Genomic DNA, 15,913 nt, shown 5'->3' on the forward strand with positions numbered 1-15,913 from the left:
CATAGGGAATGGCAAAAGATTTTAAATGCAAGGTTAGAAGCCAAAAGCTAATGGAGTTCTTCAAAATTCTAAGGAAAAAAGTTCTGAACCTAGAATTCTAATATCCAGCCAAACTACCAATCAAGTAAAGTTGTGGAATAAGAAATTTTCTGACATGCAAGGTTTCAAAAAATTTACATCCTATGCATCCTTTCTCAGGAAGCTACTAAAATATGAGGACTTAAACCAAGAAAGAAGAAAAAATGGGATCCAATGTAACTGGGCATCCAACATAAAAAAGAAGTAATATGAATCCCTGGGATGATGGTGAATAGAAATTTCAAAGTAGTATAGTTGTGTGTGTGCGTGCGTGTGAAGCCTAGAATGTAATTGTCCAGATTGGAGCATGCCTGAAAATTTCAGGAGAGATGTCCTCAAAAAGATAAAATTGATAGAACACCTAACATGTTTGGATACGTTAAGAGAATTACACAATACCCTCTCATTTTTTATATCTGATCTTGACATACAATGATGAGTGACTTCTTGATGCATTACTGACTTTCCTATAAGGAAGCTCATAGACTATTAGAAGGATCTGATGGGACCATGAGGCCACAGTTACTGTTGCAACCCATATTATTTACAAAGTAATTGAAATGACAAAGAATCAGTCCCACCTTTATTATGGTTAACTCTGCAGAGTTTCTTGGCGTCACCCAGAATAATTTGTAATCTTCACATATGAGGTATTCTTGTCTAATGCAATAATCCTCATTATCTGTTGAGAAGGTTTGATTACATTTAAAATCACTGTGCATATGTATAGCCCCCTAGCTTTTACTCCCTGGTTTAAGGGCTAAAGGCATTTTATATTTGCCAGTTAGTAGCATCTAGAATAATTTTCTAAATCATTTGTTAAAAATTGAAAGAGGGGAAGAAAGAATTCCTATTATTACTGTGACATGAAATTATCAATGTCTTAACTTCTATAATGCTCTTTCTTTCATTCTAGAAATATTGATTGTGCTTAAGCATCAAGTTCAAGTACAAATAATCACTTATTTGTATACTGTCTACACAAAAGGACATGCATTCAATGATACTTACCTAATTCAATTTCCTTCTCTATTTCCAAATTAGGCATTGGTCTATCTTCCACAAAAAACTCTGCAGAGGCACTCAGCTCTGGTATAGATTTTAGCAGTTGTCTGCGATACTGTGAGCACCAGGGTGACTGAGCAGGGTTGTCTGGGGAAAAAGTTAAAAAAAATTATCCAAAAAACTTAAAATGGGTATTATAACAGAGAAGGGGAAAAAAAAGCCCCAAGACTGCATGATCAACACTGCTAACCTAACACTCATCTTAGGTCTTTACGGTACTGAATTTAGTTAGTACTCATTTATTCTAGAGATTTCACAATTTATGGCAAGTTTTCTATATTATAAATATATACAGCTCAATTTGCCCTGATAAATCAGTGTTCATTGCACATGGATGTAGAAGCTTGCTTATAAGTGGTATATATGAACCTACCTGCAGTCTCGTTAGTGAGCTCCAGTTTCTCAGGAATTTGAAGACATTTGATGGAGGAGGTGCTTGTAACTGAGGCAGAAGATCCAGAGAACCCAGAGGAGTGTGTGGCTTCACGGCTATCTTCAATAATTGGGCTAAAAGCACAAATGAGTCAATCCTTATAGGGATAATGTATATCAATTTATCTTTGTTAGAATTTTGACATTCAACAGTCTCACTTTTAAGGTCTATTATTTTCCTGAGACAAAAATAGATTCATTATCAGAATCCAGGTGACTTTATCTACCCTGGTTGACAAGTAATGCCAAGCATTAAATTTATGCTTTATTAACATAATCTATAGCAAATGCCTATTCTACATTTATTCTTAACTTACTGAGAAAAACTGATGAAGACATTAACTTTCTTCCTCTTTATCCCTTCTCTGGACTTTTTACTCTTCAATAAGCAAAGGTCAAGAGAAAACAGGAGTTACTCAAGGTGAATACATGCTACAAAATGTGGAAAAAGTTTATTAGGGAAAAGATTTGAAAATACAGTTTTAAAAGCACAAATTGGCAAATTGAAGGATATTCCTTAAACTGGAATTAGTTTATTTAAATTAGCTGATTTTTAAATATGGATAGATCACAAGGCTTAGTCCCTGGCTCTCTATGTCATTTCCTCATAGCTCTTCTTTATTCATTTCCACCTCTCTACCAAAAGATATTTTTAAAAAATATATCTCTAATTGCTTATTTGAAATTAGCATCAAACTATTCTACCATTATTTGAAACTCAATATTAAAGGAAAAATAAATGCCTCTTCTCTACCAATCAGGCACACTTTGCTGAGTTTCCTCAAAGATATCATAACCACCAAAATTTATTTCTTCTAACCCTTTAAATTGATTAAAATCAATTAATTACTAAATCCCATTGATACTTTATCTAGGGGAGCTCTACTGTCATATAAAGCACTTAGCACAGTACCTGGCAGGTAGTAAGAGCTTGATAATTGACTGCTATCACTGACAAGCACACACAGAGTGAGAGGGCCCTCAAACAGTCTGGTTTGTACAACTTGTAATTACCACTCACCTCAGCTTCTTGATGCTGAGAGTTGGATTGTAGATAATGCCACTAGCAGTTTGCTGGTCCTCTGAGGTCTTCACATCTAGATCTTCTTCCTGCAGCAGTCTCTCAGGATCAGAAGGGAGGTCCTTCAAGGATATGACCTCATGAAAAGGAGTGGATGCAAAACGAGCTGCTCTAGCAAAGTCACAAGTGTCTTCTGGGTTAGGACAAATGGTTACATTCCTGAAACCTGTGATAATAGCATCCTCACTCAAGGGCTCAATTCCTGTAAATTCATCCTGAAATAAAAACCATGTAAAATTTAGCTGAAATATTTCAATGAGTATGCCTATCTTTTTTCCTGAAAGAGACACATATTAGATAAGTGACTTTGAACACAGGGTAGAAAAGTATCATATCGGAATCTCTAGGGAAAGACAATTTTAAAAAGCACATATTCCACATTTGAGGAAAAAGGTTTTGTATTGTGAAAACAGCAAACTATATTTTATCAAAAAAATACACTGTGAGGATTCTCCACACAAAGGAAAAATACTAGACAACGTTTTTTTCCCAACTAGTTTCACCAAGGAACTAGAGGACTAACAGTATTTTCCTTCTGCATTTGGCCTAGAAAAATGTTCTGGTAATCTGCTATCTTCATACCTTTTAAGTCTTCTTCTATGACACATATTTAATTTTTATTTTATTTCTTAAAGTTTTTTTTTTTTTTTAAAAAGTCAACTAGCTTAAAAAGATATATAGTGAAAAAAGTCTCCCTCCTGCACTTGATCCCCCAACAGCTCCACTCCAATTACTACTCCCCAGAGACAACTGCTGTGACCATATACATCTGGTAGGATACATGCACAGCATTTAAAAAGGGGTTTTAAAATAAGTGAAATTACAGCATATATGCTAGTCTATGTCATTCCTTCTCATTGTATTTTTTAATATATTTTTTGTGCTATTAAAAATTCTTTAAAAACATGATGGTAACACTGTGGGTCTATCAGAAGTTGACCAACTGTTTCAGGTTATTTCCTGTTTTTTACTATCATAAAACTTGTAGATTTAAATCTTTAGTAATATGTTAATTTTCTTAGAAATAATTCCTAAAAGTAGAATTATCAAGTTAAAAAGGTAATGGAACAGTAAGGTTCTTTATACATACTGCCTAGCTGCCCTCAGAGAGACTGTACTTTGTACATTTACCTGAAGTGCACAAAAGTGCCTATTTCATTTAACCCTTGTAGATATTAGATATTAATTTTCTAGATCATTACCAACGTAACATATACTCTGAATTTTTGACTCAACATTAATAAGCAGAGGTGAGAGATACATCTAGAAGAAATAAATGAAATTAAAAAAACCATAAGATTAAAGTAAAATAGATGTCTGTAGTATAAGAACACATTTTATGCAATTACTACTTGTGGTCCTATTAGTTTAGACATTTTAAATGATTTTTTTAAGGCGAAAAAATTCTGGTAGGTACCTATTATCAAAATTCAAGTAAAAGGTTTAAGACAAAAAAACTAGATCAAGATTTACTCCTTTAATAATTTAGTCCATCTTTGAACAGCTGAACCTAGAACCACTGCCTCCAAATCCAGCATATCTATTCCTCATATTCTCTGATGGTATTCTCCAGAACACAATATATAATTAATTACTCTTTCACATCATTATCTTTTCATAGCAGTCAGTGGATTACCTATATCAGAATTACCTGGGAAAGTATTTAAGATAAAAATAAATGCTTGGGTTTTATCCCTGGAAATTCCAATTCACTATAGCTGGAATGGGGCCTGAGCACTTTTGGTCATAAATGGCTCCCTAGGTTCTTCTGGGTTGCTGGAAAATTTCTGTATCTTGATCTGGGTGAAGAATGCATGGATATTTGCATATGCAAATATGCACTTAGCTGTACAATTAATATGTGTGCAGTTTACTGGATATAAATGTACTTCAATAAAAAAGTAAACAAAATGAAAAACATGTTTAAAAAAGTTCCCCCAATGACTCATTCCCTAGGATGTGGAGAATACACTGTTTTAAATCACTACAGCTACTGATCACATCTCCCCTTGTAAGTCTTCAGATTAAACACACTCAATTCTCTTCAATCTCAGCACAAGTTTCCAGATGCTGGTTTGAAAAGAGGGATGACTGTCTTCCTTAAAATGTCAGTGAAATGTCACTGATAACGTTTATTTACTTTGACTTGAACGTTTAGGCAGTCTTTTTACCCTAAGTATTATCATGTCACTAGTCCACAGTAGTTAAAATAGAACATAACTAAAAAAAATTGGTTGGTCCACGTAACTTTCATTGCCACAAAAAAATATTTTATATAAAAAGAACAAAATCCTTTGCCAAATTGTTAATTTGAGATATAATTCACATAACCTAAAAATTCACCCTTTCAAAGTGTGCATTTCAGTGGTTTTTAGTATATTCACAAGATTGTGTAACCATCCACTATCTAACTCCAGAACATTTTCATCACCCCCAAAAGAAATACCATACCCATTAGTAGTCAATCTCCAATCCACTCTCTCCATAATCTCCTGGAAACCCCTAATCTACTTTGTCTTTAGGGATTTGCCTATTTTGGACATTTCACATAAATGAAATCATACAACATATGTTCTTTTGTGTTTGGCTTTATTTTAGCTAAGTGTTTTCAAAGTTCATCAACGTTATAAAATGCATCAGTACATCATTCCTTCTTATGTCTGAATATTGCTCCATTATATAGATATACAACATTTTGTTTATGCGTGCATCAAGGTTATTTCCACTTTTTGGCTATTCTGAATAATGTTGCTATAAACATTCATGTTTAGTTTTTTTGCTGAAGATATGTTTTAAATTTTCTTGGATATATACCTTGGAGGGAATTGTTGGATCACATGGTAACTCTATGTTCGGCATTTTGAGAAACTGCTAAACTGTTTTCCAAAGAGGCTGCATCATTTTACATTCTCACCAGCAATGTATGAGGGTTCTAGTTGCTCCACATCCTCACCAACACTTGTTATTTTCTGTCTTTTTGATTAAGACCATCCTAGTGAATGTGTGTAGTATCTCACTGTGGTTCTGATTTGCATTCTTTGATAATGAACGGTGCTTAATTCAAGCCAGTGATTTTCATTTAACTCTAAACCTTTGTGAGAATTAAATGAAACAATCCAATAGTTCATTTATATTAACTCAGGGATACTGCTCCTTACACAAACATCTGGAGATACATCCTCATTTGAGGTGATGCTTTCTGAAGTTTTGAGAACTGCAAGGGGTCTTCGTTGGGCTAAAGCCCGTGGGGGATCTGCAGAAGGACTAGAAAAAGATATATTCTATTTAGCAATTTTTCTCTTAACATAGATAACAGTAACCCTTCATTTCATACTCATTTATAATAAGAGAAAACTTTTAAGTGTCAAAACAAAACAGAAAAACCTCAAACCTGATAGTCTTCTTTTCTGAAAGAAGAAACTCGTCAAAAATGGAGAAAGGTACGCTGGAACCTACAGAAAGAGAGCCTAGATTTACATTCTTAAGAGTAAATGCCCTACTCTTCAGGACAACTAGGTCAATTAACAGTTTTATTGTTTGAAAGCAAAAAGACAATCTATTTGTCTTTTATAATAAATAATTTCAAATATATAAAACTAGTTATCATTTAATAACAATTATCTAAACATGTTTTATCTTTATTCCCCACCACTACTCCCCAAACCTAACCCAACTCTGGATTATTTTGAAGCAAATACAAAATACCGTAACATTGCATTTGTAAATATTTCAGTATATGTTCCTCAGAGAGAGCCTTTTTTTAAAAAGCATAATCTCAAAATATGATCATATCTATAGAATTAATGATTTCTAAATATCAGATATCCAGTCAGAAGTTTCACATTTTATACTCAAAACTTTTTAGAAAGTTTGAATTAGGAATGTAAAGTAAATTCATACACTGTGACTAGTTGAAATGCCTCTTAAATTGCTTTTATTCTATAGGGCTTTTTTTTTCGTTAGTAAATTTTTGTTTTAGAAACTGGGTTGTCTACTACACAATGCTGGATTTTTTGCCAAGTATATTTTTACTTCACATGCTCTTCCAGGCTTTGCATTTCCTATAAATTGATGGTTAGAATTAGAGGTTTAATTAGATTCAACTGAATTTTTTTAAACTACTTATATAGGTGGATATTTATGTTTCTACCACTTTTAACGTGTTTCTGAAAAGAGAACAAATTTAATATAAAACAGCTTTAGTTTTAAGCTTTTTTTCCCTCCTTTCTTCTAAAAAAACCACTTTCCAGTCTTGGCTGTTGGGTACTACTGATATGCTTAGCTTAGAGTGGAAGATGATTTTGCAGTTAGTATAAATTTAATTTTACATTTAAACTGAGTATTTTAAAGCATGAGTCATTTCACAAAAATATTCTTTCAAATGTCTAACCTATCTTGAATCATATGTTTATAACTGAATTCCATGATTCCAAGAAACAGTAATACTTTAGTCCCCCTCTGCCTTCTTTCAACTCCTTTTACCATAATCAAGAAAAGTATTTATACTTGTTATATAATGCATCTGTTATCAGCAAGTTCTTCATCAGACTGTCAAATACAACTCACTTTTAGAATGAGGTTGTTCTTGCGAAATATTTTCTGCAAGTGAAGTTTCCCTGTGAAGAAATTTGTTTTAAAAAATGTGCTTGGTACCCACAGAAGGAATTATTTAATTCTTAAAAGTCCAAGAGGCTTTTTTATTAAATATAATCTTCACTCTAAGATAGAGAAAATATTCTAGTACCATCAATCCGAATTCTTTAAGATAGAAACTTCAATCATTAAAATTGTTATGGAAATATATTTGATAGCAGATGTTAAGTTACATTAACAGTATAAGCAGATTACAAAATGGTAAACTTTCATTTTTATAAAACAGAACCAAAATAACACATAAGGAGAGAGATACCAATGTTAACAGTAGTCATCTTTTGGTGGTAGAAATGAGTGGTTTTATCATTTACAAAATTTTTTATATTTGATAATTTTTATAAGAAACATGTATGTTTTTTCATGGAAAAAAGCCAGTATCCAAACCTCCCTCATCAGCATCAAAGCTTATGTTGTGAGAGACTTGTAAAAATCATGTCTTGATACTAAAAAAGTCAAGGAGACTTTAAGTCACTGGAGAGTCAAAGGCTGCTTCTAAATGCCCCCTATAAGCATCATCCCTTCCACCAATGTGGTCATACCTGCCACAAGAGTTTAATGGGCAAACAGAACTGGATAGAGCCATTCCTTGTATTTCCTGAGACTCTGAAGCAATTTGCGGTTCGGTCATCTCCTTTGTAGACATCTTCTCTTCTTGCTGTTTACGTTAAATAAACAAAATCAATGTGTTCCTCTTATCCAGAAAATGCTACCTATTTTCAAGCTTTAGCTCCAAAACTAACTTTACTATACTCTTCCCCTAGCCATCCATTAGCCATATAAAATGTCTGTACTGCAAAAGTTCTTCCCAGTAATTTATGTTTGCAGTATAAATTGGTACTGTTGTACTCAACTGAGTAGTGGTAAACATATACACACACTGAATTTCTTCAGCGAATCCCATACTAATGGCTCATGACTAGAATAAAAAGCTAAAGTCAGAAGTAACAGTACAGTGATTTAGTGTATAACTAAGAAGTCAATAAATTGCATCACTTATATGCCACAAATTCCATTTGAAGTCACTTGTTAAATTACTTTCCTGCTCAACTTTGCTGCTACTAATAGCTAAGAAACTACCAGAAACTCTGAATGGGTGCTGGCAGGACTTTTACCTTCTTTATTTTTATATTGTTTAAATTGGTCTCAATAAGCATTAGTTTTATGTTTTGAAAAAAGAGAAATGACCTGATCACCCGCTCTTTCCTGCTGAGTAGTTTGGATTTCTTTTAGCTTCTTCTCCATCTCTTCAATCTGTTTCTGCATTTCTGCTCTCTTCTCTGCACTGGTCAGTAGCTCAGCTAGAAACAGTAAAGTTGGCTGAGGCATTACTCCTCATAGCAATTTATTCTGTCAAAAACTGTCTTTGGGGCTCATGTCCTCAACACATACACTATTTTACAGATGAGAATGACACAAATGAAGCAAAGTCCTCAACCTGAGGTCTAGGTTTCTATTCTTTTATTCATTCAGTCAACAACAAAAAAATAGAGTATCTATTATGTACCAAGCACAACTTTGAGCATTTTAGTATTATATAATACAAAGTCCTTGGTCATGTGATGTTAACATTCAATTTGAGGGGGGACAAAGACATACACAAATTAACAAGAAAATCAGTGTTAAAAATAAAATAGGTGAAATGACAATGTGTGACTTGGTAGGGGGATGGAGGTCAGGGGCTACTTAAGTCCAGTGATCAGGGAAGATCGTCTAAGAAAGTTACCTTATAAGGCTGTAAGTTGGATAACAAGGGGCCAGTCATATAAAGATCTGGGGAAAGATTCTAGGCCAAGGGACTAGTTGGCACAAATGCCCTATTGCAGGATCATTGTGTTCAAGGATCCAAAGGACGGCCAGTATGGTTGTAGCATAGTAAGAGGGAGAAAAGTAAAAGACGAGATTGGAGAGGCAGGCAGGGGCCAAATAATGTAGGCATAAATAGTTTATATCACATTCTAAGACAATGAGAAAACACTGGAGAATTTTAAGTGACATGACCTGACTTTTTAAAACAGACAATTTGCTGTGAACAAAATGGACTGTGATAAGGCCAGAATAAGGGCAGAAAGTCTAACTGCAGTAGTCCAGCTAAAAGACTCTGGTTTGGAATAAGGTAATAATGGGAATGGTGATAAATTAAAGATATATAAAAATTTTTGGTGGTAACATTGATAGGCTTATTCATGAGATGTGGGGGAATGGTAAGGAAAGAAGGATCAAACATGACTTCTTTTTTTTGGCTTGAATCAACTGGGTGCATGGTGATGCCTCTTATTGAGACGGGGAAGCCTGTGGTACATTTGCATTTTGGGGTGTGGTTTGTGACAGAAATCAATAACTGTTTTTGGCTATGTTGCGTTAAAAATGTCAATGGATTAGTATAGCCAAAAGATGCAGGCAACAAACTATGAGTCTAGAGTTCAGGTGAAATGCCAGGGGTGGGGATATGAATTTGAGAGTCCATGGACTATGAACAGTATTCAACCTATTACCTAAAGATAGTTGTAGAAAGAAAAGATAACTGGAATATTCCAGGACTTTCTTCTGGGCCTTAGGAAGAAGAATGAGAAGAATAGCAGTAAAGGAAACTGAGAAGGAATACACATCAAAGAAGAAGCCAAGAGAAGCATTTCATAAAGTAGTACTTCATCAACTCTGCCAAAAGAAGCCAAAAGGTCAATAAAAATCAGGACTGAGAAACAGCCATTGGAAGTTTCTGGAGACTGTGATCAGAGTTGCTTCAATGGAATAGAAGGGATGCATGAAGAAATAATAGATATTAAAGAAGATTACAATTCCCCCCAGATTTTGCTGTGCAAGGGAGTATAAAAATGGGGTAGTAGCTGGAGAAGAACATGAGGATGATGGAGTCTGTTTCCTTCTTTAAAGAATGGAGACATTAGTGTATATATGTATAAATTGGTGAGAATGGTTTAGTAAAAAGGGAAAACGCTGCAGGGGGAAGAAAAAAGAATGACTCCTTTGATAGGAACAGAGAGATGTTAACTTTCACAGAAAGAATTTTAGAGTATATAGGTATAGGTACAGATTGCAGATATGGCAGATTTGGTGGAAGAAAATGGAGTTACCGTTATATTCCTTCTAGTCTCAATAAAGTTAGAAACAGGATTATATGTGAGGAGGGACAAAGATGTAGAAGATTTGAAAATATGAGAGAAAATTAAATTAGTTGTTTAGCAGAAAGAAAAAAATCACCTATCAAGAAACTAGTTAAGACTTTTAGGCAATGGTAAATGCTTGTTTTAGATTTGTGATCAAGAATTTTAAGCTGAGACCAATACATACAGTTGCATTTTTCTCTAGCTACATTTAAACTACTTGGATGCAGGTACAGAGTGTGAGCAGACAGCTGGATTTGACCAGGATTGGTTTTGCCAGGTGAATACAATATAGTGGATGGTGTAGGGGCAGAAAGTAAGCTATGAGCCAGGTGCTTGGTCAATTAATGAATGACTACGTGACTAAAAAGTCAGAGGTGAGATCACTTAAAGAGGTTCAAGAGGGAGGGAAAAATTGGAAGACATGAACCTGAAGGAAGCTTTTTAAAGGAGAAAAGGGAAAATGGTCTGGAAGTAGCAATGGGAAGAAAAAATTGACTTTAGGCTCTGCCTGTGGCTTTCTCATTTCTCGTATATCTGCCTTAGAGTAAGTAGTCAGCAACCATCTTTGAAGCTAGTTTTCAGTATAACAAGAAATCACTTTCTCACGGGCATGAGGATTTATAAGAGTATAAGCTATAAATAGTGGAAATTACACATTCATGAACTAGATTGAGAGACAAGCTTAGGAAATGAGTATTATAATATCCTCAAAGGTCAATACCTCTTTTTAACTCCTCAAATCCCAACTAACCCTAGCTCAGGTCCTTCTTTGGCTAGTTGAGAATAAAACACACAATTTTACTTTTATAGACCTGGTATAGCTAGATCCTTCCCTTTAGGAAAGAGTAGTTTTTATTTAAGTACCCAGTTCCTTTTCTAGCCCATAATGAGCCATCTTACCAGCCTGCTTCTTTGCTGGGGTCATTCCTACTTTTTAAAAAGTTTTATTAAACTAGCTCCTTGCTCTTTAACCATTCCCTGTCTCCTACCTACACAGAGAGATTCCATTTTTCAACGTATTATTTGAGCCCAGAGTACTTTTGTCAGGCTTGGAAGGCACTAGCTGATGTAACAAATGAAGGCAATTCCAAACTTACTAACAGTCTGCTTTACAGAGGTTTGCTTCTAACTTGTCACCTGGAACTCTGAAATAATTTTTTTCTCAAATAAATTATGAGTGATGGTTAAGTTTCCAAGTTAGCCCTATGAATGCCATATCCTGTTAAGTGAGCTCAGCTACAATTGTAGGTTATTCTGGATGCGTATGATTTAAAAAAAAAAATGCAAAACTCAAACATTTATTTCTTCTTTCTTGGTATAGATCCTAGTAAAAATGTCTAAATGGATGAAATTCATTTTTGGACTCCCTACCTTCTTTTCTGTACTCTCGCTCATCTTCTAATGCCTTAAGCTGTAAATGCTATACTCTCCTACTCTAAGCCTGTTCTGTACTACCTCTTGCCCCCAAGTACTTCTAGGCTTCAGAATCAGAACCATTTCCCATTTTCCCCAAATTTCCAGTTTTTCAAAGTGAAATATTTAGAAAATATTAGGAAAAGCACTTAATGTAAAGGCACGGCATGTACATGCACGTCAGGGATTATCGCTATCTGCCTATTGCAGGGAAATATGAATTGTTCGTGCAGTTCAGAGCTTCTCCTCCTTTACTTTTGAACACAAATTTAGTTGCTTAGTGTTTTTCCCCAGGGGTTTCATGGAAAGCAGCAAAAGAAGTTCAACTTAAAGAGAAACACAGAAACCATAGAAGCATCACATAAAGGTACACACAATGGGGCAATTTTCCTCAGACTTAACATATCAAATCAACCTTCCTACACCTAAGTTATTTTTACAAACTTGAACTAGATCAATACACATACCTTCCCTTCGCTCTTTTAATTTCTTCCGGAAAACCTCAGCCCGGATCTCTTCAAAAGAGAACTCCCCAACTCCTGCATAAATCTTCTCCTTACAGTACATCATCTTCTCTTTCTTCTCCTCAGACTCTTGCTGATGGCTCTGAACTCTTTGCAGGAGATCACCTTCTTCCTTCCCAGGCTTTCTTGTGCTTAGAACATGGTTTATACTGGGTTCAATTTTACATGGTGTCCTAAAAGAAGCAAGATAATGATTATTCACCATAGTAGATCAAATGAGTTATTTCTTACATGCTTTGACAAAACAAAGGAACAATATAAGTACAGGGACTATATGTAATAGATTTCAAAAACAAAAACAAGTAAGATTGAGAATAGAGGTTAAAAATAATTTACATGATCCATCAACTGTTATGTTCTGAGCACTACTATGATGAGGAAGGAAATTAGCTATAAGTTAGTGTTATCAAATAGCTTATTTACAGGTAAAAATAAAGCTAAATACCATATCTTAATCAAACCCAGTGTACAAAATGAAATTAACCTATGCAATAAAGCCCATTTTCCACTCTTAAGCATCCCCCAAAATTAGTTAGGAATACAGCATTTGGGGAACTGATGATGTGAAATTCCAGTTTCTCAGCTGAAGGGGAAGAATAAGAATGGTAATGTAGGTTTGAAAAGAATGAAATATAGTGCCTCAACCAGGATAGGGCAGATGTTCTCAATCCTGGCTGTGGCTCAGAATCACTTACATATCACTTATATATTTATTTCCTTATGTAACTTTTTACAACTGAAGATACCTGGTCCTTACCTCAGGTACACTGAATCCAAACTTTTAATGCTCCAAGCATCTACATACTTAAAAGGCTTCCTCAACTTGCTCAACTGATAAAGGACATCTATGAATAACCTGCATAAACATCATACCTAGCATATAGCAAGGGGTTATAGATTAGTTTTGAGGAAACTCTTGCAATGGGACACGACCTAGTATTAGAACCTCGCAATATTACATATTAGACTAAACCTTGGACTGCCTGATATCTAATCATCACAGATCATACTTTTTCTTATAAACAGAAATCCCAAGGGTTAGGAAGAAAACAAAAAAGACATCCAGAAAGAAAAAAGAAGTTAAGAGGAAAAACTGCCATTATTTCTAATTACTGTCAATAACAAAGGTAGAACACCTCACTTAAATCACAGTGACTACTTTTGACTACAATAATGTAAATATAAACCCATTAAGTTTATTCCTTAATAAGAATATTACCAAATGGTCTTTTAGCCCTAACATACTCCAAAAAATATAGACATAAAGGAAACAAAACTTTGTCTGGTTACTTTCATCCCCACAAAGGAGAAAATGCCTTTGGGAACTAAGATAGGTGCTCCTGATCACTCTTAATAATTCCCACCTCAAAATATCTGGAAACCGAACTCACATAACTGGTTGTTGTGCAGTCTCTTCCACATATGGAGTAAAACTGGGAAGCACAGAGGGAACAGCTGTCATAGAAGCTGTACTGCCACGAGGCTGGCGATAAAGAAGAAAACTAAAATTACCATAGTTTTACATTCTGACACAACATATGCAGACCATGCCTAATTATTCAACAGGAATTAAAAGAGATGCTAAAAATACTCCTCTACTCTAAGTTTGAAGTTGTTGTTATGTCGAATCTAATGCACTGGATCTAAGAGTCCTTACCCTGTACTCCAAAGGCCTGCTTGTGTTCCAAGGGCCGGCTTGCAGCTCATTCTCTTTGGCCCTGGGCACAGGGGGTGCTGTCCATGGCTGGACTGTAGGCTTAGACTCCGCTCTGGAAGCCTCATCAGCATTTTCATCAAAAACAGTAATTCTAGAATTACTTTGCATCTGTTGAGGAACTGGATTTTGGAGTCCTCTGTTCTGGCTTAGAGCTAAGAGAAAATTATTAAAACTTCATGTAAAACCTTTAATTATCAATTTAGATGCCCAATAAAGTATACCTAATTCTTTCTCAAATCAAGGAGATTATTTCTAATACCATAGATGCATATTTTTTAAATAATAATTTTAAAAAACTTAAATGTATCAAGTTAGTAATTTTTAAATCCATTCTGTATTTGTTACTCATACCCTTCCTCCTTTCCCTCATCTATAATGTTTTACTCATAGATATCCAAAAAACAAATTCTACATCTTCCTTCAGTCATCATTCTAATAGTGTCTAATTTTATCAGAGACTAACCTAATCTTAATCTTTGTTTTTCAGTTTAAAATTTTCTCTCAGTGGAAATCAGCTGAAAAGTACTGAATCTAGAAAAAACAAGTCAGCCAATTTATTAGTGGTATTCTCTGTTGTGGGGCTGCTAATTAGAATCCAGCTTAATCATGATCTAGATGAAATATTCTTTAGGACAATACTCCCTTTGCCCAAACTCTAGGATCTCTAAGAAACATTCTGAGCATTAAAAGTTGATGCCAGGAGTGGGATAAGAGAATTTTTAAAAATCTGGTTGACACATCTAACCGCTATAAATTTGGTTAAAAGCTTATTGCTGTCTGTACCTTCTGCTCAATTTTGCTGTGATCCTAAAATTTCCCTAAAAAATTGTATATTTGAAGAAACGCTTATTGCTGATCATCTTTAGGTATATAATGAGAGCCTAATTTCTGGCCCCAAAAAGCTGAAGACCAAATTAATACATTCTTTGAGGCTTTGGTACATGTAAGCTTTACTTTGATAATACTTGCTGTATTATTGCACATCTTCTTTCAACTCACAACTCAAACTCTAGATGCTTCCTACGTATTGGATTTTTCTTAAGACACAAAATGCTGATATGTTTTGGTTTTACTGCATACCATGATCTCAGCTCTCCTTTTTTGCTGCCTAGTACTCAGAACACTAGTACAGTGCCCACATATATATGTTTATACATGATCTCCTTACATAATTTGCCTACCACCCAAGACTAACAGCTTCCAATAATAACACTTAAACTTACCCTTGAGAGCACCTCCTACACGGCTGATTGGAGCTCTTGCTGTCTTTTTCCCTTTGCTTTTTAGTTCAGCCAGTGTGCTTCGTTGTGGTACAGAAGATACAAAAACTTCCTCCTCCTCATCTTTCTCAAGTGCCAACAGAGTTTGCCGAGACACTCGAGCTTGGAATTGTCTAAAGAGAATGGACAATTAACACTTGGTGAGATGACCACTACTCACCAGATTCAAAATTTCTAATTTGTTGAAGCAGGAGAAGAGTAGGATAGGGGAACAAATATACAAAAATAACCAAAGGAAAGTGTTTATTCTCTCAAGAATAAAGAAAGCCACGCTGAAATTAGAGAAGGTTTTGGCTAGAATGATTTAGCTCCCCCTGTATATGCCCAAATTTGACCAATTAAAAATACTCTGAAGAGTACCAGTAGGTTGATCTCAGGATCAGATCAGGGTGATTAAGATTAAGATTATAGAATTTATTAAGATCAGAGTTTCCCATCACCTTTTTAAACTTACAAAATAGTTGAAAGAGTAAATGAGCACCTATATACCCTTTACCTAGATTCACAAATTGTTAACATCTTGCCACATCTATTTTATCACTGTTTGT

General features: G+C 34.8%; 1 protein-coding gene across 1 annotated transcript in view; it reads right to left on the bottom strand.

The window, feature by feature from the left end:
• BUB1B (BUB1 mitotic checkpoint serine/threonine kinase B) overlaps positions 1 to 15,913 on the bottom strand; it is a 43,707-nt gene that overhangs the window by 10,594 nt on the left and 17,200 nt on the right. The window contains exons 6-18 of the mRNA XM_006176606.3: positions 15,309 to 15,478; positions 14,026 to 14,237; positions 13,760 to 13,851; positions 12,312 to 12,541; positions 8,495 to 8,607; positions 7,849 to 7,964; positions 7,223 to 7,272; positions 6,048 to 6,108; positions 5,815 to 5,920; positions 2,597 to 2,871; positions 1,517 to 1,650; positions 1,090 to 1,230; positions 660 to 760 (exon numbers count right to left, since the gene is read on the bottom strand). Coding sequence (XP_006176668.2) covers positions 660 to 760; positions 1,090 to 1,230; positions 1,517 to 1,650; positions 2,597 to 2,871; positions 5,815 to 5,920; positions 6,048 to 6,108; positions 7,223 to 7,272; positions 7,849 to 7,964; positions 8,495 to 8,607; positions 12,312 to 12,541; positions 13,760 to 13,851; positions 14,026 to 14,237; positions 15,309 to 15,478 — 1,801 coding nt within the window. The remainder of the gene's footprint in view (positions 1 to 659; positions 761 to 1,089; positions 1,231 to 1,516; positions 1,651 to 2,596; positions 2,872 to 5,814; positions 5,921 to 6,047; positions 6,109 to 7,222; positions 7,273 to 7,848; positions 7,965 to 8,494; positions 8,608 to 12,311; positions 12,542 to 13,759; positions 13,852 to 14,025; positions 14,238 to 15,308; positions 15,479 to 15,913) is intronic.

The sequence above is a fragment of the Camelus ferus genome, chromosome 6 (assembly GCF_009834535.1).
Source record: "Camelus ferus isolate YT-003-E chromosome 6, BCGSAC_Cfer_1.0, whole genome shotgun sequence".
NCBI lineage: Eukaryota > Metazoa > Chordata > Mammalia > Artiodactyla > Camelidae > Camelus > Camelus ferus.